This window comes from Solea solea, chromosome 2 (genome assembly GCF_958295425.1).
Source record: "Solea solea chromosome 2, fSolSol10.1, whole genome shotgun sequence".
NCBI classification, from domain to species: domain Eukaryota; kingdom Metazoa; phylum Chordata; class Actinopteri; order Pleuronectiformes; family Soleidae; genus Solea; species Solea solea.
This window is the reverse complement of record NC_081135.1, coordinates 22,826,142-22,851,321: the sequence shown is the minus strand read 5'-3', so window position 1 is coordinate 22,851,321 and position 25,180 is coordinate 22,826,142. Positions and strand designations below refer to the sequence as shown.

At 41.0% G+C, this 25,180-nt stretch overlaps 2 protein-coding genes across 6 annotated transcripts in view; one reads left to right on the top strand and one right to left on the bottom strand.

Moving 5' to 3' along the window:
- Nucleotides 1-7,646, top strand: part of LOC131445372 (electrogenic aspartate/glutamate antiporter SLC25A12, mitochondrial-like) — a 22,035-nt gene extending 14,389 nt beyond the window's left edge. The window contains exons 11-18 of the mRNA XM_058616410.1: nt 650-808; nt 1,814-1,866; nt 2,083-2,163; nt 4,165-4,305; nt 6,210-6,348; nt 6,585-6,743; nt 6,883-6,973; nt 7,057-7,646. Of these exons, the coding sequence (XP_058472393.1) occupies nt 650-808; nt 1,814-1,866; nt 2,083-2,163; nt 4,165-4,305; nt 6,210-6,348; nt 6,585-6,743; nt 6,883-6,973; nt 7,057-7,264 (1,031 nt within the window). The 3' untranslated portion in view covers nt 7,265-7,646. The remainder of the gene's footprint in view (nt 1-649; nt 809-1,813; nt 1,867-2,082; nt 2,164-4,164; nt 4,306-6,209; nt 6,349-6,584; nt 6,744-6,882; nt 6,974-7,056) is intronic.
- dync1i2a (dynein, cytoplasmic 1, intermediate chain 2a) lies at nt 7,596-25,180 on the bottom strand. 5 transcript variants are annotated; one of them, XM_058616411.1, is made up of 17 exons: nt 25,097-25,180; nt 23,607-23,724; nt 22,658-22,772; nt 21,603-21,681; nt 20,406-20,495; nt 19,965-20,080; nt 14,801-14,887; nt 14,465-14,627; nt 14,271-14,370; nt 13,369-13,494; nt 12,004-12,150; nt 11,798-11,911; nt 11,139-11,272; nt 9,816-9,960; nt 8,992-9,132; nt 8,711-8,836; nt 7,596-8,477 (listed from the first exon to the last, which is right to left on the bottom strand). In XM_058616411.1, the coding sequence occupies exons 2-17, from the start codon at nt 23,712-23,714 to the stop codon at nt 8,364-8,366; spliced, it is 1,905 nt and encodes a 634-aa protein (XP_058472394.1). In that variant the 5' UTR covers nt 23,715-23,724; nt 25,097-25,180; the 3' UTR covers nt 7,596-8,363. The 5 variants fall into 5 exon arrangements, with proteins under 5 accessions (XP_058472394.1, XP_058472395.1, XP_058472396.1 ...); XM_058616412.1 differs by having other exon boundaries at nt 14,465-14,624; XM_058616413.1 differs by having other exon boundaries at nt 20,436-20,495.

Below are 25,180 nucleotides of genomic sequence, written 5' to 3'. Positions count from 1 at the left end.
TATCATAAAGCGTATGATTTTTGTGGGGATAATGAGCTGTTTGTCGCCCTCTGTCCTGACCAAACTTTCTGTATCTCTGAGAGACGAGTCATTACAGCAGCCTTTGATGTCAGACAAGACACGGCAAGTATAACTGCAAACAGGAGTTTAGTGCAACTTGGTGCAGTGTTGCCTCCCCAGACATTTTCCCAGACTTCCCACTGAGTGTAATAACTGTTTCCATTAGTTTGTACACAAACACAACTCTCTTTGTTTCCCAGTGATTATTAAACTGCGTCCCCACAATCATATCTGCTGAACGACTGATTATCATTGTGTTACTTAACTAAGATGAGCTCCAAAATGGGAAATTATTAGCCGATCAATCTATAACTGGACTGATGGAAAACCATGCCGCTTTTTTCCTGTCATATATAATGATTAATTAAAGATGTTTTTTTTCATTTTTGACTGATGTAATAAAGACATTTAGGACATTAACGTGGATGTAAGGGAAAGTATAATCAGCATTTTCATTGTTATCTATTATTTTATAGACAAACCACTTACTACCCTATTCCTTAAGTGTGTCTATCTAGAATAATTGTGAACCGTAATGAATTTGCAATGAGAATGCAGTCTCATATTTATATATGTGTGTGCATTATAGCCACGGGTGCCACAGCTGTGTATCCCATCGACCTGGTGAAGACCCGCATGCAGAACCAGCGCTCCACAGGCTCCTTTGTAGGAGAATTGATGTACAAGAACAGCTTTGACTGTGCGAAGAAGGTGCTGCGTTACGAGGGCTTCTTTGGATTCTACCGAGGTAATTCTTTGCAGATTTTATAGCATGTATAAATAAAAGCTCCTGAAATCTGCATGAAGGTCAACATGTGGTGGAGGTTCTGCAAAAAAAAAAAAACGCCTGATGGGAACGCATCAGGATTTGTCAGTGTGCTAATATCAGCAGCAGGATTTGCTAATTGATACCAGAAACCTTTGCCCTCCCCGTTCAGCAGTGAATGAAGCAACACCCGGGGGGTTGAGTTTTCATTATCTCAGTACCTGAGAAAACTCCCCGAGGGAAATGACCAGCAGAATTCATGTAGTAGCAGCGTCTGATCTGCCTCTGCCAGGGATGATAATGGTGCTGAAGGCTTGTGATATCCAACACTTCCCTCAGGCCGTTCATGTGAAGGAAGTCAAGACTGCCATCTACTGCTCCCTCTGCCACTGCAGCTTTCCTGTTGCTCAGATCTGCTTCCCTTCTGCCCCCTTCCTCCTTTACTTGCACATGATAAGAGGGTGATTGACTCAGAGACAGACACGCTTGGCTGTTTTTTTGGCCACATACCAGCAGCAGTCACTCAGCAGCTCCTTCAGAAGTTTATCTGGCTTGATGAAGGACAGACGGTGAAACAGTATGGCGGTTATCGCCACCGTAGCACCCAGTCCGGCCCCCTCCTCCCCCAAACTTGTCCGTGACCACACAGCTTTCGTTGTTCTCACCAACAGTGTAATCAAGCCCCAACAATGTTGATCCCATACGCGCCGGCAGTGTCATATTTTTTGGACTTTTGTGCAATTTGAATGGAATCATTGTGTTTTGGTGCATCAGATGTATCAGCCACATCTGTAAATATTTATGGGTTTGTTTTACACACACACACACACACACACAAGGCTCCTGCAGCTTATATTGTTCCAGCTGTCAGTGGATGCATTCATTCAGCAAAAATAGAAAATGTGCATTCATTTTGAGACAGACGTGTCTCTCTCTCTCGCTCTCTGTCAGGTATTCTAATGGTATCTATGAATAATATTTTTGCAGGTCTGGTCCCGCAGCTCATTGGCGTTGCCCCGGAGAAAGCTATCAAACTCACGGCAAGTCATTCCGCTGTGTGGCTTTGAGTGTGTTGCACTGAATGATTCACTGTGGACGACAAACATGCATAGAGCATAGACGAAATAAAGTCTTCACAATCAAGATGCGACTGCAACTCCAAGTTAACATTAATGCCCACGCTGTCAAGGCTGGGATTGTGTGTCATCTGCACCTTTTTTCTCTTCATGTCTTCTTCTCCCTTTTCTTTCCCCCAGGTGAATGATTTTGTCAGAGACAAGTTCACCACACCAGACAATACCATCCCTCTGGTTGCAGAGATTCTCGCTGGAGGATGTGTAAGCGCCACTTCAGTGATCCTTTAAATTCAGCCTGTGGTCACGTTTTTGTTTTTTTGGTTTTTTTTTGTTTCTTTTTATGATTTTTGAATTGTTGACTGAAGTCAAATGTAGGAAAGGATCCACACACCTTACAGCGTCAAATCAAAGGATTTTGACGGTCAGAGACGTGCAATGGCAGCAGGCTTTTCCTCAGACTATATTGATAAATACAGAATTGCTGCTTTAAATACCAACTATATGAATTAAGAGATAAAATAACACATTTTGTAACGTGTTCTGTGGTTTTGCGTAAATACATACATGTAGAGTTATTCTCAGCAATTTATATTATATTATTTGCTTCTTCACAAATAGACATAAAATGTATAATCGAAATGTAATAATATATCTATATATATATATATCTATATATATATATATATAGTTACATATAACTAAATACAAACACCCTGCTCTCAAAAGCGCATACTTTGTTTTATTAACAAAATTTAAAACGTAAACATGCATATAAGGCATAGGTACTGAAAAATGATTTATTATTGCATGAATGTGTAAGACTATACTGTTATATATGGCTTTTTTGTTGTTTTTATGACTACATATATGATATGATTGTGACTATGTGTATAGATAGATATCCACTGGCTGTGGTGAAGTGAAACAGGCTGCAAAGCAGAGCAGAGCCTGCAGGTTGGTCACAGAGGAGCGGGGTCTGTGGGGTCGTGACTCCTGTCAGGGTGTAATTGGAGGAAGAGGCCCTGGAGGGTCTTGGATGAAGCGGGGTCCGGCTCAGTGTGATTGAGTCTGACAGCGCTTTACATACCTGAGGCATGGTCACAGCACACGTCGTCATATTAGACAGCGAGGATGTTTTCATGACACACTCTTAAGTGTTAAAAAATAATAATATTTCCCACTTAAAGCGCTCTATAAATTATGACTTTGCTGGACATTTATGGGCCCACCCTCATGAAAGTTTAAAGTTTGGTTAATCTGATAAGAATAGCCTGTTAAGTTATCGCTCCCTTGAGACGGGAGAATTGAAGAAGATAAAAGAGGAGACGAGTGCATAAATCTTCAGAGCAGCGGATATCCCCCCCCCCCCCACCACTTGTATGAATAAATGTGCCAGAGCACATTTTAGACCTTTCCTCGGATGTTTACAGATAAAACCCCTGCCCTGAATGTCACCAGCAGCCATCCTGGGGCCTGATTAGATTCGGGGAGGGTGATAAATGTGCTTGAGTCAGAGGGTGCTGTGCCTTGAGGGCATTGCTTGCCAGGATCCGAGCCGTCCGGGTGATTCAGCACTCTCCCCTGGGAAATGGGGGTGAATTGGGGAAGTGTGCGGGGCAAGGCCAGGCTGGGCTACTCACCCTGCCACAGGAGGTGCCTCAGGGGAGGCAAAGGGGCAGAGGGCTGGTGCCAGGGTCAGAGCCTCCCAACCATGGGCCAGGGCTTCTCCTCACTCTGCCCCTGCTCTGTTCTGACCCCCATTGTTCTTCTATCAATGCTTGCTTTTTCCTCTGCCCATCAAGGCCATTCTCTGATAAAATGAGAGAAAAACGTAGCTTTTGTGCTGAAGTTTACTGAGATAATTTGAAAAGTCCTACTCAGAAGAAATGCTTACACACCATTACCGTGATCACCCCGCGTTCACCCCTCTAATGTCAAACCTGGGGCGTGCCAAAGACACTATGGGGACAAAAGGCTTCAAATCAGTTGATATTGGTAATAATCACGGTGAAATTTCAGGTAGTTAAAGATTGAGGTTTGTTCCTGAGGGTATGATGAAGAAACCTGTTCATTTGGGTTATAAACTTCTTAATCATTGAATTGATATTAAAGAGCATTATACATTGCGATATACAGTGTATTATTATTGCATTATTGCCCAGCCGTAGTCTGACCCCACAGAAAATCCCCCGAGAAACCTAGATGTCGTCTCCAAACACAAACAAGTCATCAGCTGTCTCTTTTTCATTTTGCATTCTGCAGGCTGGAGGTTCCCAGGTGATTTTCACAAATCCTCTGGAGATTGTTAAGATCCGTCTGCAGGTGGCTGGGGAGATCACCACGGGGCCCAGGGTCAGCGCCCTGAATGTTGTGAGAGAGCTCGGCTTCTTTGGCCTTTACAAGGTAGGTCAGCACCTCTGCAGCACCGCGGCGTCCGCCTCATCAGCCTCTGTCATACAAGGGCAGTGAAAAGTCCTAAGATGTTCCTGAGATATATCAACATCACCGGGAGTTTGTCAATTGTTAGGTGTTAACGCACAAAAAACAAAAAATAACAGACTTAAAGAAAAGAAAAGAAAGAAAGCTGCAAAATCAAAACCATAATGTTTTTTTTTTTTATCTAAATGTGTAATGATTCTCAACATGTCAGCAAATCACAGCAGTCATCTGACGGGAGCTTATCCCAGCAAGGACATGTGCCAACAATCGGAAATGCCTCGCGTGTGTCCACATCATCATAACACAAGTACAAATCAGGAAGAAGCTGTGAAAAAAGAGACAAGCTGTTACATTCGGATTTAAATATTCTGACACAAAGGTGAGTTGTATTCATAATCTTTACAAGTAACTGACTGATAAATAGAAACATCAAAACTTGCCTGTGAGAAAAACAAAGGAAATTTAATCCCAAGAATACATAAAATACTCTGTGTAACTCTGTGAATGCCTGTGAATAGTTTTCACATCTTTGCAATACTAATTACTCTCACAATTATCACATTGATTACTTGGTTTATACAGTAATAAATAAAAAAACAAACAAACCAACGTGTCCTTCTTAGTTAAAATTTTAGGAGTTTTGTCTCACCAGCAGTCTGTGTTGAAGAAATGATGTGAACTTTGGCATCAGATAAATAAGGTGGAAATGTCAGTGAGTGAATTGTTTAAAAAGTCACTGGTGAATCATCTGTTGTCCTAAAAATTGAGTAATGGCAGCAACGCCTCCTCCATGCATAATGACATCAATGAAGTGTGACCAGCATAATGCACTTCAACATTAGAAAAGCACTTATTATGCAGACTGGCCACTTTAGTGTTATATTATCACACACAATTTTATTACTGTTGTTATTATTCATTCTGAATTGTCTTGTAAGAACCATTTTAACATGGCCATTGGCAGATGTGGGAATAATTCTATCTTTTGATTTAAATTAAAAAAATAAATAATAATCAGAAAACTTTATATGAAAAATCATCGTCTGCAAAATATTAAAAAGTCACCGTCGCTGACAAACAGTTGTGTGTGTGTGTGTGTGTGTACACAGGCGTCCCGGAGATCATGATTAGAAATGAAAACATCTAACTCTGCTTTTGCTGAGTGTTTGTAATTTTCCAAAACAGTGTTCAAAATGCAAAAGGAGGCATGGCTAACGACCAAGAGCAAATTAGTGATTTTGCTTTGCTACTGCTCCTTTCCAGAGCCTTGTGGGTTTAGCTTGAGCTTGAGTCACATGAACTGTATATACTCCATATTTTAATGAGTAGCAGCCAGTGTGTGGTTTGTTAAAAAAAATGCTGACTTCCTCTTGGTAGAGGATGCCAACACACCAGCGGTGGTATTGTGCGAGTGTGTGAGTGCTTGTGTTTGTATTTGTTACCTCTCCAGGACCTTTTCTGGCATGAACACTGACCTTGTCGGGACCAAAACCTAGTCCTCGTGAGGCAGAACCTCATTTCTGCGGAACCGCTTAAGTTTAGGGCTACGGTTTGAATTGTGGCGAGGTTAAAGTTAGGGTTCAGCATGAACTGGTTATCGTTAAGGATAATGCTTTGTTTAGGCTGATGCATGTTCTTAAAGGGATAGTTGTTCAAACCTGTGTGTGTGTGAGAGAAAGAGATGGATGGATTTCTCTCTGGAGGTTACAGCTCCGTGCCTGGGGCTCTTTGGCTCCATCATCAACACTGAAGCCCCCCTGTAGTTTGAATAAGACGACTCCCAGGCTTCAACCACTGCCTCTGCTCAGCTAGCAGCCATGTTAAAAACATATATACTGTATACACATTAAAAAACTGTCTTTCTTCAGGGAGCCAAGGCTTGCTTCCTACGAGACATCCCCTTCTCTGCCATCTACTTCCCCGTTTATGCGCACACCAAGGGGATGATGGCAGATGAGGACGGAAGGCTGGGGGCGCTGCAGCTGCTCACTGCTGGAGCTATCGCAGGTAACGCACATCTGTAGACATCCACACAGCAACACGTTGTGTTTTTATTGAATCCTGTGGTATGCGTTTCAAGAAATACACTTCAGTTTCCTCCCCATTTGTTCTTACTCTGCCTACTGAACTGAATACAGCTGCACCCATCCCTGTACCTGTGTGATGCTGCAGCAGGGATGTACTGTAGCCCGTGCATAATCAAGGAGCCTCATTACATCTGTTGTGAAATGTATCCTCCCAAGGTGTACCGGCGGCTTCGCTGGTAACCCCTGCTGATGTCATCAAGACCAGGCTCCAGGTGGCTGCCCGAGCAGGCCAGACAACATACAGTGGAGTCATGGACTGCACAAGGAAGATCCTCAAGGAAGAGGGATTTAGGGCATTTTGGAAGGGCGCAGGAGGTAAATGCACACACTAACAGTGCTCCAAGAGCGATTTCATGATGGGGAAATGAGGCTCGCTGTGGTGGCTGTAATTGTCAAGAAGCCCCTGGAAGAATATTGAATCCTACATTGTAATTTTCAAACCCTCTTCCATTAGCTCGCGTCTTCAGATCCTCACCACAGTTCGGTGTCACCTTGGTGACCTACGAACTGTTGCAAAGATGGTTCTACGTTGACTTTGGAGGACAGTAAGTGCTTCAGGCTGATTTTAAAGAACCATTCATTACTACAGTGAAGTGCTTCTTGCTCTAATCTGAGTCTCTTCTCTCAGTCGTCCCGCTGGCTCGGAGGCCACTCCAAAACCCGGGATCCAGGACCTTCCCTCTGTGACTGAGGACCAGGTGGGCGGTTACCGCTTGGCTACTACAACCTTTGCAGGTGTGGAGAGAAAATTTGGACTCCACCTGCCCAAGTTCAAGGCGTCTGGATCAGTGACAATCAAACCAGCGGAGTCCAAAACTGAGCCAATGGCCGCGTAAACGATTGAGGGCTGCATGCTCCTCAGGTGTGGTTTCCATCAAAATGCTTATATTGAACCACGTTTCAATGCAATGCATTTGAACCGTTATCTTGCTTTGAATGCTGCATGAGTTTGGCTTTACTGCTTTGTCTTTGCCTAGCTTGCACAGTTTATTGTACATATTGTACTTCTGCACAGAGGGACATTATGATATCACAAAGGGATTGTTACTACTTTATTTCTGGTGTGCAACAACTTGGTGTGCATGTTAACTTGTATTTCAGAGACACAAGGATGTACAGATGTTGTCAAGTGTTTATTTTGAAATCATGACCAGGGACTTGGGGAAATAATTTAAATGTATTTATTGTATTTTATTGAAATAAATCATTCAAAGTGTTTCTATTGTGTGAAAAGTACATTCTCCCTTTGGACACCAAGCTTCTGAGATTCTTCAGGAAACAAACTGACGGATAAGAAAATCACTGAGCATTGACAGCATAGAGGATTTTGCAATTATCTCTGGTCTAACCAGCAGCACTGATTAAGTGGACACTGGGTACTGATATAACAATATAGAAGTAAAAATACATTTGGATTTTGGACATTTCAGTTTATACAAACAAGCGAGGTCTACAGGAAGAGATGACAGCACAGGCTACAGCTGTGAGATGTTTACATTCTCGGATTTTTAAAGACGTGATGGCTTCAGTTGGACTTTGGTGGAAGTGGAAATCATCTGTATGTTGTCTGATGAACATGTCAAGTTGAGCACCTACACAATTTGGCTTAAAAACTCATAACTGAGGCTAATGTTAAACATGCTGTAAATAAAGACCGCTAAGGTGAGATCAAAATGAAAAATTAAGGCATCTGGTTGAAAATAAGAAAACTGTACTTTCTGTCATGTTAGTGTCTGAGGCTGATAGCCCTGTCTCTTGTGTGACTCCAAGGAAGACTGGTCCAGCGAACTGACAAGTTGTACAGCTAAGGTACAAGAAATCTTAACACGTCCACACTGCTTTCTGATCATTACTCCATATTTTCCTCCAATCAAAACGGGGCTGATACCGCACCACCCACTGGTCCCTTAAGCTTTTGTGTCCATGGCGATAAGATCAAGCAGCCAAGCGCTGAGCTGCCAGTTCTTCTGCATCATCCCTATTCTCATTGATCTCTGCCAGTGTGTGAACAAAACGGGTCCACTCGTCATTTCGTGGAACTGCAATTTGCTGTGGAGAGGCATTATTAAAATTTCAAACACAGTATTCGACAGTGGCAAAGGATCACACGTTAGTTCACATCTTAATGTTAAATCCTTAAGACTATAAGACTGTAATTAATCACTAAAAGTACTGATAATAGCAGGTAAGAGGTTGAATCACATCTGCAGAAACAAGTCAAAGTGACTAAAGAGAACAATCAGAAATGGAGAGTGGTAAAATACCAAGTTGTGTGAACTCACCTCTCCAACATCATATACAAGAACTTGTCCATCAGAGTCTCCGACAGCAATTTCTCTGCCAGAAGGAGCCCATCTGACCCTGTTGAGGGCTGGGTTACCCTGCACTGTGCTGCTGGCAGTGGGGACCTGAAACAAAGTCACCACAGATTCACAATCAGAGGAGAGGGAACATGCTCTACTGTCTCTAAAGTAGATAATCTCTTAAAGGGATTTGAGGGCTACTCTAAAGAGGATAGACCAAAGTCTTAAGAGGTCAAAGAAAACAGGTATTATTTAAGTACCTCTGTGTCATTGTTGAGGTTCCACAGGTCCAGGTGTCCGACGCCATCCACGCAAGCAAACAGAGCAGGGTGAGTTGGTGACCACATGACATCATAAACATAGTCCGAGTTATCTTCAAATGAGTACAAGGGTTTGTTGTTCTGCAGTTACGAGAAAAGAGAAAAGGATTAAGCAGTCATTTAAATCTATTTAGTTTTAATATAAAGTTCAGTATATTTTATGATTTACACAAAACATAACACCAGGTGTTACAGATACAATCAGGCATGCTTGATAAATACAAAATTAAATGAGGTTGCAGCATTTTAACTCTTCTGAAATTCCTGCCAAGATTTTTTTTTTTTAAATGAGGCTCTATGGTTAGTCAGTTGATCCATACACCACTTTGGTCCAAAGTGTCATATTGTGTAATTATAATATTTGACATATGTTTAACCACTCTGTATATGGTAAATACCGACTTAAGTGACCAAACCAACATGATAAATAAAGGCTGTGCTAATTTTGTTTTGTCTCTCTTGGGGTCTACAGCACAAGAAACAATGGATCAGCTGTTTAATCTGCCCTCTTGTTATAGTAGTAGTAGTCATAGTACTGCCATGGCATAAGTTCATGTTGTGCTCAAACAATGACTGCAAATGCTAACACTTAATATACTTACTTATAGATATAGACCGAATATTACAGCAACAGAGCTGCTAACATTTCCTTGTAAAATTAGAGAAACTACTTTTGGGTAAACAGCATTTGGAACAGTGCTTCTTCTGTTTTGTACCCGTGGAGGAATCTTTTCAAACTCAGAAAAATAAGTCTCAGTGTGTACCTTTGTGCTCCACAGCTTGACGGTCCAATCGAACGAGGAGGTGACAAACAGGTGGGAGAAGTCCAGAGGCCCTGCAGCTGTGTGGCAGTGGATCCCTGTGATTGGGCCGTGGTGGCCCTCAAACATCTCACTGATGCCTGCTTTGCTGTAGAGCACACACACATCGAGTTGAGTGTAAAGGTATAGACAACATGGACAGCACAAAGGATCTATTTTTAGGGCAGCAGATATTGCACAAGGCAGGAAGAGAACAAACAAACAAACACAAATAAACTCTTTCTGTCATAAATGGGTGGTACATGAAGCACAATGTTACAACAAAAGCAATAAACACAGACAGCCCACTGCTGGATGTATTAACATTAATCATGTACTTATATTACTGTTGGGGTTTTCTAGAAATTCGTTTTTAAAACATTCAAATATGCAAAGAATAATGTTGCTGCCACCTACAAATTAGGTAGTCATTGGAGTAATTAATTAATACAATCATTGAAATAAAAAAAACTATAAATATAATAAATATAAAAACATTTTTTTATCATAAAACAACAAACTTATATCATGTGCTGTATTACCAGCAGGGTGGCAAAAGAGCCAGCAAACCCCTCAACCACATGTTGCAGAGCTGTTAACCAACTGAGGCTCCGATAATTAACGTACAGAGGTAAATACTCAGCATGAGTGATGCTTATGCATTATTAACTGCGATGAGAGTATCATACCATTGTAAATGAGGTGGAAAATTATTCCCCCAATTACAGAGGTGATTCTGCTGTGCAAAACATAGCAACTATCCCCTCTCTGTGGTCTCCGGGCATACTGCAGGATATTTTAGTGTGGCGCTAATGTGCTACTCAGTGACAGCTCTGATTTAGGCCACGTTTCTCTGCCGAGGACATCCAGTGAAAAAAGGAGTCGCAGTCTCTTAAATGAGAACATTGTGGGATGAACTGCAGCTTTAATTCTCCCGAGTATGACTGACTGTAAACAAACTCTCTACTGACAGAAACATACTGAAGGAGAGAAGAAAAAAAAAAACGGATGGTGGGGAAAAAATGATTTGTTTCCTCTGCATGTGTGCCCTGTTTATGTTGAACGGCCTTTACAAACACAACTGACAAGCGGAAAAGAAAAACAGGATGACTGGCCAGGAGTGAAACCTCAAACAGCAGGAGATCAAGTGTTGGATTTGCGTTGCACTGGGAAGTGAGTGGGCTATATTTATTTGACACATGGACCTAGGTGGGCCTAACAAGCCACCTCAGTTTCCTGGCAGTGTACGGACGGGACACGAGGGACCTCGGTTGCTTATGAACACACCTTCCATGACGACACGACATGTAGACAGAGCCGTCCTCGCTGCCCACCGCGAAATTATTGACATCGCCGAGAGGGAAAGACATGGAGGTGACGGCTACAGCTTTGGACTGCTTGAACACCAGCTCCATGCTGTCCTGTGCAGGGGAAGGAACATGGAACAGCATCCATTACGAGCTTCCTGCTCAGACTTTAATGTTAACACACACACACACACACACACACACACACACACACACTGCCAAGCAAAACCTATATATATTGGAAAAAAAACACTTGACAGTTTATTAATGTATAATCTAAATTCAACTAGCGCTTTTTTTCTTTCAAAAATTGACGTCTGACAGAGGTTAAGGTCTTGGCAGCACGGATGAAATGACACGGCTAGCAAAGTCAATTTCCTTTAAAGTGAAAAATGAGGTGCAGAGGAAATAAATGTAAAGCTGAGGGGAAATAAATCGGCACTGTTCAAAGGAATACATCAAGCCAAAATGTTTGACATTTAATATGAATGGGAGGGACAAGGGAGTGAGTTGAATAAGAAAACGGAGAGACAGAAACTGGGCGAGTTATTTAGCATTAACAGCCATTACACCTTATGATTAAACATTTAATCCTACGTAATTCATCGTCATTAAGAAGACAGCAAGTATGTATGTTACCTGTGGCTGTGAAAGCATGTCCAGACTCCAGGAACACATCTTTCCATCAGTGGAGATGCTAATCAGGTTGTGGGCATTCTGTGTGCCCACCACATTCACGCAGTAAACTGGGTGCTGCAGAGAGGACAGAGAAGAGAAAATTTGGTCTTAAACTGTATTTTCATTCTGTACAATTCAACTTTTTTTTTTCCAGTCGTTTACTGTACCGTATGTGCGGCTGCAGACAGTGGAGTCCTCTGCACAGGGGTCCTCTTATTGCTTCGGTTGTCCCAAAGTACAATCTGCCCTGAATATGTGCCCCCCACCACAACGTTAGGGTGGAACTTGGCAAACGCAGCCGACATAACCGCAGACTGCCAGGAAGGGCCAAGAGTGGAGAAGAGGAAAGGCAATATTTAGTTTCACAATGTTTATAGTGGCACAGCCTGGTGACAAGTCTAAATTCATGTGACATCACGTCGTGTACAGTTATGCAATAATGCCCATGTCAAACATGTCATCGAGAACAAGAGACTTCTCCAAGATCAATGATGCAAAAACCTCACAATCGTTTTCTAATCTCCCTTTCACATTGTACACACTTCATCATATTGGCTTTTCTCTGCATTTCCTGTCTGTATACATCATTTTCTACTGTCAAATAAAAGTGCAAAATTGCCCCAAACTTAGAAATACAAAGGGAAAATAAGTGTCAGATTAATAGGGAAAAAATAAAACAGAAGACCTTTATTAGAAGAAATTGAATGAGAGAGAAAAAAATCAAGTCAAAATTAACTATTTTCTACTAATGTAACTGAACACAATGCAGATCTGTATTTAATACTTAATTAAAGTTGTCAGTAACTGGAACATAACAAGAAAACACCTATTCATTTCTTGTACTAACAAAACAAAACGTGAAGCTTTTAATAACAGTTGGATAATGATTTGATTCATGGGTCTTATTATTGGATATCATGTATAATTTTTTGTAAACTTAAATTTTATCAACTAAACACGAGGAAAAATCTCATTTGGAAGTGACTTGGAAGCCACGTAAAAAAATTACATTCACACTTCTGTTCAGTTTTATTCATCTGAGCAGTGCGCCTGCATCTACATCCGCTCTGGAGGCAACCACATGTGGTTCTACTCAACTTGTCTTGGTGAAGGAGCCTCGGGGCAGGCATTATAATAAGGCTGGGCAGAGCGGAGGAGCACTGCTGCTGCTGCTCTCCCTGCTAGTTTGTCTGAACACAGGGGCCTTGTTTAGATGTACATGATAACCAGCCCTGCCGCATACACTTAATCCCACTGCAGTGCTTGGACTCCATTCAGCTCCTGCACCACAGGTCTTCTCTGGCGCCTCAAGAACATGTGTTTGCAGACAGATGTGGTGGAGGTGGATGCCAGCACGGAGAACACACGATGCAGATGAAGGCAGTAGGGGTGAGGGGCTAAGCAGTGGGCAGGGAGGCTGAGCAAACAGGGACTGGTTGGCAGAGTTCCATGCTTGGTCATGGAATAAGCCAACCATGAGGGAAAGGGGAGGAGTGGGAGAAGTAAAACAGAGAAAGAATTGCTTTTGGTACCTGACAATGAAAGACATACTCCGGTGTAGCCTTCTTGTACTTCATGTTCCACACTAATGCCACGCCATCTGGTTCATGAGGAGCATCCTCGTTGTTGTTGTATGAGGCGAGCAAAAGTTCGGGATACTGATGAGAGAAAAATAAAACAAATCAGCCAAAATTTGGAGGCGGCTTGCAGACATGCCCTTCAGGCTTGGCTCCATGTGGACACGTTTTGCATGCACTGTGTGGCGCTGCTGAATGCCTTTAAGACTGAGTAACACTTTCCTCAAGATTTATGGCTCATTTAAGTCAACCAGTCCTCTAAAAACTTTAGTAAATTACCCCACTATTTTAAATGATTATTTTAACTAAAAGTTGCAGTTTTGAAAGTGCTCAGAAGCACTAAACTAAAACAGAGCAGCTCATTGAGAAGTGAAGTGCAGATAATTAATAAAGAAACAGCATCCAGATGTAAATAAACCATTAACCTCAGCTCCTTCTAATACTTAATCTGGGGTTCTTGCTTTGTAAATCAATAATTACAATGTTGGATGTTGCTCTGAGCAAGTGAATACTGTGCACTAAATGATGGTGTTCAATCACTGTCAAAAGTCATTGCAGAATCATGCATTAAATGACCTTGGACACCAGAGGAAACAAATCATTATGGCCTCCACCTAAGTGACAATTTGTATGGGACATAAGTTACTTTTCCTCAGGGAGTTGTGGCTAAAAGTCAATGCTGTCAAACTCAAGCTATGTAATCATAAAGCATTACGGCTGTGCAAAGCTAAGTTGTTTTAACAGCCATTTAGCACCACATGCGCAACAACACAGGGCAAATTCATTGTTAGGGCAGAGATTTTAATACTTCTAAATGTGTTGGTTAAATAATAAAAGAGCTATAAAAGGAAAATAACCTGGGGTGACCAGTCGAGACAGGTTACAGTACGGTGCTTGGACCAGCGCTCATCCATGAACTGCCTGCTAAGAGAGAGCTTGGCTCCAGCCTGGATTTCACTGAGGAAAAACAAAAGACCACAAATCAATGAAAAATACAAAAAGACAACAAAACTATTTTAAGTTGGGGGTTTGGGGGCTATCCAATTATTACCCCTCCTTCTCCTCCAGGTCACGGCCACTGTAGTCAAAGAAGAGGTCCACATGCTCCGATAGAGCCCGCTCAATAATGCGTGTGCTGTGGTCAAAGAAATTCACAAACTCCTCTGAATGCAGGATCTGGAGTTTTTCCTCCTCTGTTAGCTCGTGGATTGCTGCTAGAAAAGGAAACATGAAATGTAATCTGCTGCTCATGGCCACTGTGATATTGATAATGATGCACTGTTTTACAGGAATAGAAACCTCTTCATCACTTGCATGCGCAACGATAAATTAAATTGTAAAGTATCTTTAAAAATTGAAGTAGCTCAATCTTGCTGGTATGAAGTACCTTCCTCTTCTTCTTTCTGGTCCGGTTTTTCAATCGGTGTCTCGACTACTGGTTGAGGAGCAACAATTTCTTCTTCCTCTTCTTCCTCTGTGGATCAAAAAATGGAATTTGGTTAAATCTGACAAAACAGTTGAGATGTACTAACAGAACAAATCTTTTGAGTCAACATTTTCCCAATAGAAGAACTTGTAAATTATTTTGTTTATGAAATCCATGTTGTCAAAACATCAAGCATAATCAAAAAACAAAACCAAACTCCAAGTAACAATTTCCACAAAACAGACAATCGTGCCTCCAGCCAGACCTTTCATACTTTCTAGTCACTACGTCTTCCATCTCTATTATTTTCCTCTTTCTATAAAAGCTTCACTCGGTGAATATCGACACGGCAATAGACTGGATTTTGTATCTCTGCATTGCATTTTTTTTGTTTGTCAGCACAATGTCGCCTTTCAGAAAGAACCTGCTCCTCTAAAGCAGGGAAGTTTGTCATTTGTGTTGAAGGGACACAGCACAGCGGGTGTGTTGTTGTCATAGGGACCCCTGTCTTTCCCAACTGTTAATGAGACTCCAGCCATTCAATAGAGACTTGAGCTGTCAGTGTAGCCATTTCCTCTGTGTTGCAGTAGTAGGTTGCCCCCTTCTAGGCCACGGGGCAGCGGGGCAGAGGGTGTGAAACAGCTGCCAGGGTCCAGCCCATTGGTGTGGCCAGATGACGGCATGGTGCAAAAGCAGATGGTGATGCTGGGATTGTCTTGTGCTCTTCAGAGGTGGCATAGGGATGGCACAGAGGTTTTCCGCCTGGCTGCCCCGAGACAAGCTTCTCCCTGAACGGCAAGCCTATGCAATTACCATCCCAGCAGGAGGTCCTGCAACTGCTATTCAACCTCAGAGAATGTACAAGAAAATACAGGCCAGACCAGCTGGCAAACTGCACACCGGTTCTACCTAAAAGAAGATGGACTTCCTCTTTCAAAACACATGTCTTAGAGACAGTGTGAGGCTTACGCTTTCAATGTAAAAAAAAAAAAGGAAAAAGGAAAAAAGCAGGACAAAACAGATTCAGGAGGAGAGGGGAAATACTTGTCTGGTTCTTACAGGCGTTTATCTTAGTATGAACCTTATAGTTAATCTAGGATGACAGCACCACATGCCAGAATTTCCTTCCTACTGAGATAATCTAAATGATAATGTCATCTGTCACTTTGTCCATAAACTGATTTATCTCCTTTCTCACATGAAGGTTTGGGGAAGAAGGTTATTGGGTGCACTGATGAGTTTACAGAACTGGGTTGATGAAACAAGCCATTTCAATGTGCGGCCATACTCTGCAACCAACAAGAGAAGGTTAAAATCTTTCCTTTCAAGGGCCTCAATCAGGCTTAAAGGAAAACAGTAATCACTGTCTTTCAGATAGTCCCGGCCGTGCTCGTCAGCCCCCTTTCGTGGTGAGGCAGCCAGAGCAATCAACCTGCCAGGCATTAGGAGCGGATAGACAATCTGAAAATAAAGGGTATAATGCACCTGCCAGCCAAAATGGCCATTTGGAGAAAAGCTAGTGATCCTGGTGACCCCGCTGGGGATGTACAGGGGGGCAGTTGTGCCTGGCGAGGGCTGGTGGAGGATGAAAGAGGAGGGGGGTTGCATTTAACAGAATTCACCCGAATCACCGATGTCCTATACACTGACACCTCCTCTCAAAGCAGGCCCAATTATGGCTTTTGTACCACTTAAGGAATAAAAGCTTTTCTGGGGGGAGTCAGACAGAAAGGGGGGGGGGGGGGGGGGGGGGGGAGTAATCATAGGTCTTAGTCAATGGACAATATATTAATGCAAACACAGCATGTGGCCAGTGATGTACAACTATTAAACTAAATGACCTTTGCTCTTCGCTGCAGGTGTCTTCCACTTTGTATACGTCCTGCCAGACCAAGGATCCGACTTCAGCACGTGCAAGAGCAGTTTTCTCTGCCAGATAAAAGGCCAATAATGAAACCACCCAAGGCAAACCTCTACCGGTGTAAATAAATACACAGCACAACAATTACGTGCAATGTCATTTCTTTCCTACAACTGAGAATATCCCCCACTTTTAAAAAAAACGATGATCAATCATTTCCAAGTTATACAATGTCATAATCTGTGACAGCAGCAAATTAATATTATGATAACATTGTTTGGTGATCTGTGTTATACGCAACTCCGATGACACTGAGGTCTAAAGATCAAAAGCAACGGTCAGCCACAAATGTGTAAGAACTCAAACTATATAATCATACAATGAAAAACAGAAAATATTCAAAGTTTCTCCTAAACTTATTGCTGCTTTATCAAAGTGGGACACAATAGATATTTAACAGTGCTCATCATCAAGAGCATAAGAGAGCTGACCACTGTTACAAGTGGCTCTTGAAACAAGAAAGCCATTAAGGGCTATTGTGATTAAAAGTTTTAACCTGCCTTTGAATTCATGGTGATTAAAACAATCACATTCAATTAAATACTAGATTTACAAAACCCCTCCACATACATATTCCTAACAAGCCGTTTTGTACCACCCACCCACAGCCCTCTCCCGTCAACCTCCAATAATATCTTACTCCATAATAACTGCCTCTTGTCGAGGAGTGCATACGGACTCTTCATATTAACTACCAGAGCAACTGGTAATACAGTGGAGGGTCCACAGACATTCACCTGTCTGATGGCTTAAATCAATACAATTCCTGCTTGTTTGATTTATCTCGACTACCTTTGGATTGAGGATATTGCTGCTCGTCTGTCCAGTTTCATGAATCACTGCACCTTTGTCTTTGCTAACATTTGATATTGAGGAGATATTCCCCTCATAAGGTATTCTGAATCTGTCCTGCACAGTGTGTATCTTTTGTTGTTAAATTAAATAAATAAATAAACCCAAAATCCGACCAATGATATTTCAAAAACTATTGAGTTAAAAGGCATCTGTATTGTTCAAAGGTAACAAACATGAATGAGATTTCAGGGCACACTATGTTAAGAAACACTGTCTAGTACATCTGACTAGTGCATCTTTTGTGGTAGAACGTAAACCTAGTGTCCCCATCACCAACAAACAAATAATAGAAAAATAAAAATGCATTCCCCTTGACTGCTCATGTGGTCTTTCTTTCACCTCACTAGTGCAGGTGGTGATGCACACACACACACACACACAAAAAAAACTTCCAATCTTCCACTCTTTTCTCCAACATGTCTTGCACATGCTGAGTGAACCCTTGGTTTGCAGTGACTGGGGCACGGCCACTGCTCCTTCTAATGCCACCGCCTGCTGACCTTGAGAGTGCTGCACTGTTGCCTCCTTTTGATAACACGATAAATCACTCAATCACAGAACAGGCCTGACGCCACCCCACACATCAAAAATGCACCAAGGGGAGCAGGCTGGAAGGGGATGCCGTCTCATCGAGTGCCAGGAGTGATGGTGTGAAAATGCACAATGTCACTGACTGTGTTTTGTTATGTGCCTGTTCAGTGAAGGGAGAAGACAGGGAAGCGAGGGAGTTGATGAAATGATTACATAGTGGCAGAGAGGGGAAGGGGGCCTCGTGTTGAACAGCTGGCACAAACCATCGTTGTTTAACACAGTTTTACAATGCTCAGTAGAGTCAGGAGTAAAGAGTGACAAGGAACAGAGGAATGCTCTTCATCCCTCACTAGTTCTGCTCACAGTTTTCAACAAAATCATACAATTTCATCTTACACACGCTGCACGCCACCTCAAAATATTCTACACATCACCTGACCACTTAAGAGACCTGCAATCAGAACACTGCTAAAATCCTTACTAGGCTTTTTAAGAATGCTTAGAGGACTGTGTTAGCTGATGCTAATAAATTGTGAAATCAGCTAAAAAAATAAAAAAGATGGACTCATTTCAGTAGCTGTAATTTGGGTTACTGTCAGTCCTGCGACTAGTTCTGTCATCTCTTTTAAAAAATGAAAAACAAAAATGACATGTAGGATTACATCTGTAACTAATGACTTTTTTTCATTATTTAGTAAACGGTGAATTATTTTCTCTATTAATCCATTTGGTGTTATCATCCAAAAATGTCAGAAAACATTGAAAAATGTTTATTAGTGTTTCCCAAAGCTCAAAATGAGGATTTAAACGATTAATTTGTTATATGGAGCAAAACAAATCAGAAAAATCACATTTAGAAGCTAAAGAATCATAGAACTTATTTATTTAAAGGATTTTTATCTCACAAATAGGACTGCCAATAATTGATCAATTATTAATCGATATCTAAATTAATCGTCCACTTTTTGGTATTCGATTAATCGGTTTGGATGTGAAATAATTAATAGAAATTCTGCTACTTAAATGTGAATATAGCTCCATATATGTATAAATAAATATATATATATACACACACACACACACACAGACATATATGTATATATATATATATATATATATATATATACATATACATATACACACATATATATATAAAAAGAACTCATTAAACTGATTGATTTTGGTTTGTGGACAAAACAAGACAGGGATCAAACAAGTAGTCAATGAATTGAGGAAATAACCCATAGATTAATTGATTATAAAAATAATAGCCCTACTCACAAATATTGCATGTTTGATGCACATGTGTCCAACATGTGGATGCTCGAATTTTCTCGTCGTGCAACCACATGAAAGTTGCAGTGCAGCAATTACATACAAATCGACATGCAACTGAGGCAGTAAGTCATATATGCATAGCGCTTCATATCTTCCCCTACAATCGCATTTCTCCTTCCTGTCACTGGCTTTCTCATCTTGCTCATTAATTATGCCAAAGCAGAGTTCGTTGTAGAGCTGCACATGAGGCTCAGAGAAGTCGAGACGGCCTCAATTTAATCCTCTGCTCTGACTACTTATGTTTCATGGGCCTCATTTTTCCTTCACTTTCATCTTGGTGCTCGGTTAAATCAAATCCCTTCCACTTGTTGCTCATTACCAGAATCCGCTTGTATGCTCACACAGCTCACACCACCTGTGCAAAAATATGCAACTTTCATGCAGCAAAATAAAACTTGCCAGCAAAGACACTACACATGCACACATAACATTTGAATGGATGTTTGGAGGCTGACCTGTTCAACATTACGTGGGACTCACCTTCTTTTTGCTGGGTCATGACAGGTGTTTGGGTCTCTTTTGTGTAAGACACAGTTTCACGTGGAGGGAAGTCCACTTGTGTGACTTTGGCCATCCCCAATTTTGGAGTTGCTCTCCTAAAAGCACAGAGCAACATCAACACAAAATAATATTTTTCACTAAAAATATAATTCATTTTTTACACTATATTACTAAAAGTATTCTCTCCTGTTTGTGGAACACTTCACACCTACTTGCAAATTGACTCTTGTGCTGAATAAACTAAGTAAATGAGTGTTTAATGGGATGGACTTCATATTAGTTTAACAGCCAATGTAAATTCATTAAAAAGGATTTGATTGACCAAACGTGCATGCACCATTCCATTGTTTGCCTGTAATAAACCCACTTGACAATGAGTACAAAGTAATCATGCCATAGATTGAGAGAAGGGAAAATGACCAGGAAAGGAGAGAAGAGAGTGTCCAGTACCCCAGCTCAGATTCAGAGTGAAGTTGAAGGGTGGACGGGTCAGAGTCCCAGTGCAGAGTCCTGGTTAGTGTCACAGCACAAGGCGGCATTAGTGAGAAAGACAAGCAAGCACAAATGAGGAAATAAAGAGGAAATAAAGGTAGCTTTATGGCACACAACATGCGGATTCGATCCAAGATCCACAAATCAAATTAGCAAGTTCACAAATAAACTCTTTAACGTGTACTTTTGCTGTTGTTTTTCCAAGTCAAAACAAGCCCGACTCAGTCAGCACAACACTTAAACAACACATTAAACATATCTGCTTAAAATGCATGGGCACACAGGTCTCCTTAGTGGGATGTGGGGTGTAATGTGCAGCCTGTGGGGCTTATACAGCCTGAGCTGTGGCACAGCAAAAGAGTGTTGTGTAGACAGAGAGAGAGAAAGAAAGAAAGAAAGAAAGAGAGAGAGAGAGAGAGAGAGAGAGAGAGAGAGAGAGAGAGAGAGAGAAAGAGAGAGAGAGAGAGAGAAAGAGACAGAGACAGAGAGAGAGCAAGAGAGAGAGGACCCTCAGGGGGAAAACATGACCTCCATGTGTGTAGGAAATGGCCATACTGGTGAGGGAAATGAGTCAACACATAGAGGGAACAGCTCCCTGAGCCTGATGGGACACTGGGGGAGCATGGATTTCGGCACAGGGAAGGGGCTCTAATTAGGGGTTAAGAAGTCCCCCAGGCATCACAGCAGCCTGCCGTTTTATTGTTCATTTAGAAACGTCCTAATTCAACGGCACACAATTTAAATAAACACGCATTCAACATCATTCACTGTAATGGAATGAAACACACTTGCTTTCCTTATAATCAGACTTTACATATGTTCATGACCTGTATCCAGAGTTTAAATGTGATCCAAAAAAGGATCCAACCCTCTTAAAGTCATTTTTTTTAAATGTTGCTTAATTAAAACATTTGATTGGATTGACAAGCTGTGGCATGGACACCACAATTTTTCCCCCCTGTCGACATAAGCATAGCTGAGCACCAAAAAAGAACACACATTTTTGAAGAGATTTACAAGTGGAAAACTTATACATAAGGACATTTCTTTTTTTGGCTTTGTTCTGGAAGTGGGGACAATCTTTATCATTGAAACATGTGCACATGTGTATGTGTGTGTTTATACCTGGGGCCCACAGCTCCATCAGAGTCCTGGCTCCCTGCCTCACTTGGCGTGTTGGCAGTTGGGGATGTAGGAGGAGGGACTACACATTGACACATACAATTATGATCTGTTACCATGTAAAAATGACAAGATATTCACAACAGCACAACAAATACATCCGGGCTGCCGTGGCAGAATTGTTGTTATATGTTGGACAAATATTATCAAATGTGGTGAAGTGATTTCCTCCCAGCCATAATATGACTTAGCATGTTAAAATGTGTGTAAACTGTTGACATGAGCAGCAAAGCTGGCTTTATATACAAGTCTGCAACAAAACAAGCCATGTCAGATCAAAACACACTAAAGGAATCAAGGATTAGTTACACACTGTAACACAATTACAGTGAGTTTGTCTTCATTAATTTTGAATAAATGCTATAATAAATAAAATGGACAGACTTTTATACAAACACAAACAATATGACGCCTCTCTTTAAATTTGTTTCAAATTTGAAACAAATTTGCTGTGAGGCCTATCAAGGATGTTGTCTAGATCTCTACTGCCACCTGCTGTTGGAAAAATTAAAGTGCTCCAAAAATCCAGTCCTGCATGGACTCATGGATAAAGCACCAGAAATTCATCTTAATCAATTGATGGAGACTTTTTTGGGGACAAAAATGTTGGCTCTGTGCTTTAATGTGTGGGTGTTGCTGCTTGTTGTTCCAGTTGCTGCTTATGCATCCGTACCTGACCTGGTGTACAGTATAAACAATGACCCTTATTGATCAAGTTATTCTACTAGGATAACACAAAGTTATTATAATTAATATCTGGCTAAATATATGCTGTTTGTATGTGACCACTTCTGCTTCTGAACCTGTTGTCTTCCGTTTGGCCTCTAGCATGATCACATGATCGAGTGGATTATCTATCATGTGATAGATTTGACAAATAAAGAACACTTACTGTGAGCCATACAAATCACATTGGTATGAATGGATTTGTTTTGCCACTGCTTATTTCTGCAATTGACGTTTCATATTGAATATCACTAAAAACTAGAATAACATACCGACAGGAACATCTGAAGTTATGCCCATACTCTGTAGTAGGGCCTCTGCATCACGCCTCTTCTTCTCCAGGTCTGACTCTTCTTGCTGAATTGCAGCATCTTTCAACTGGTCAGCCTAGAAAAATAGCAATGCATCACAAATATGCACATTACAAAACAGTGCACCGAACTTCAGCTTGTAAACATACAGTATGTACCAAAGTTTAAGCCACTAATGTGTTCTAAGGACATGATAAATTAAGTGATCAGACAAGAGAGGATACATATCAGTTTGATCATGATCATAACTGGAGCAGATAATAATACTCTGTCATACACATTTCCAATTATATTATCAACATTTTATTTCTGCTATTTAGAAGATAACCTGAGAACTTACAATCAGCCTGCCACATGTGTACTGTCACTTTTTCTGAATTATAGTTTGCAGAGATCTGCCCAACCCAAAAGACTAACCACCAAATCCATTACACCATACTAGACTGTAATATAACTAGCATCAGACAAAAGCAAATTTCAAGTGAAGCAAGAAAGCGCTGCTCTTCACAAAAACACTTTAAAAAATCAACTAATATAAAATGTAAAATTTGAAATGAGATTGATTGTCAACTGAAACAAAAAAAAACATAACCTTATATATCAATGTGCAATTAAAGTATCTTCTCTAGATATAATTGAAGGGTGCTTTAAAAACATAAAACCATTAACAAATTACTTATTAGTTAGAAATAATGATTGTATGATTACTATGCCAACTTTCTATAAGGTTTTTGTGAAAGACCTAATCAATATTTATGCTTATGGTGAACTGCTTTGGCCATATAGACAGAGGCTATGATTTCTTGATGAAATTAAAACCTAAATCATTAAAAATTGAGCCATTAATGTTTTTTATGTGATTCCCTGTTGTATTCAGTATTGGTGAATATTCTAACAGTGTTTTGTATACCTCTTTCTTCTTGCGCTCCTCCTCCTTCCTTTTCTTCTCCTCTCTGATCTGTGCCAAACGTTGCTTCTTCCTCTCAAGCTCCGCTTTCAGCTCACTCTTGTCAGACATGATGCCACAACTGTGAACCAACAACACATATTGTTAATCTTGAGATTTACATCTATGAGGAGTTAAATGGCAATTCAGTTTATACTTCCCATATGTGAAATAAGCAGGAAAAAAAAGTCTATTATTGTCTACTCAAGAAATTAAGTAGACATCTTCTCATGTTCCAATTTGTGATTAGTTGTGTGTGTTTTCATTGTTTTTCTGACTCTATACATATTTTAGTCTTGTCTTTGTATGATGAATAGCCAAATAAACTAATTTGAAAATGTGGTATTTTCTAGATGTGATGGCCTCTCTCCCATTCATGCACACTTTCATAGAATAGAATAGAATAGAATAGAATAGAATAGAATATACTTTATTAATCCCTTGCGGGAAATTCTTTCGTCACAGCGCTCCAGTGTACAAAGGTAATGAATATTATAACAGCAATTTTTTTTTTTAATTACAAAGTTAAAAACTATAAGAATAAGTAAGAAAGAGGAAATATAAGCCTATTTATCATACAGCACTGTAGAGTACAGTACAGTACAGCTGTCAGGAGCAACGTGGGGGTTAAGTGTCTTGCCCAGAGACGTGTACGTATAATATACAAAGGCAGAGGGGAGTCTGTGCTATTAAGTCGATGCTCAGTAACAGTCTTCTGACAGCTGATTCTCTCAGCATCAGCACCTTCTAGCATACTTCTATCAATGAGATTCACTTTACAGGCGGAGCAGCATCCAACGGTGTTTTTCTTAGCAGCTGAATGAGTTCGATGTGTTAAGTATGAACGCCAACACTTACATTTTCAGCTTAATGCTCAGATAAACTCGCTGTCCAGTCAGTGAACCTACACAGAGCCTGCCCCACCCTAGTGCTAAAAAGACTATTCTCACTCGGATAGCTTTGAGCGGGGATGCTTAACTCCTTTCATTCCCCTCGCTCTGGCCGTTTGTTTAGTGTGATATCAAAGTACAACTGTGTTTCATCCAGCCACCATGATATAATGTAACCTAGCCACGCCACGAATTCAAAGAAAACATAATGGAATCCAATCGGCCTGGGTAGATGCTAACGTTAGCCGTCTTTGTTTTGATGGTCATCCCCGTTATAGAGCATTTAGATTAAAACATACCCTTTCACCACGTTGAGTTAAATGCACTTTCTTGTTTTAATATGTCCTATTACACATACGAATGGTTTGCTTCGTGCATGCGACCCATTAGTTACAACTAGAAATGTAGCATTAGCTTAGTCTATTAGCGGCTATCATCCAGCTACACTGACCAACTCTCACCAAAGCTAAAGTAAAGCTACACGCGCGGTGACAAATATGGGGAAAAGGTGTCATAGTCGTGTGACACTACAGAGAATGGGGATCTATTGAATGGACAACTAACCTTAAAGCCGGTTTTGGATCTGACACCGATTATACAGCCAAAACAATTGAGCTGCCAACCCAACTACAGGGGCCGGGAAATGTC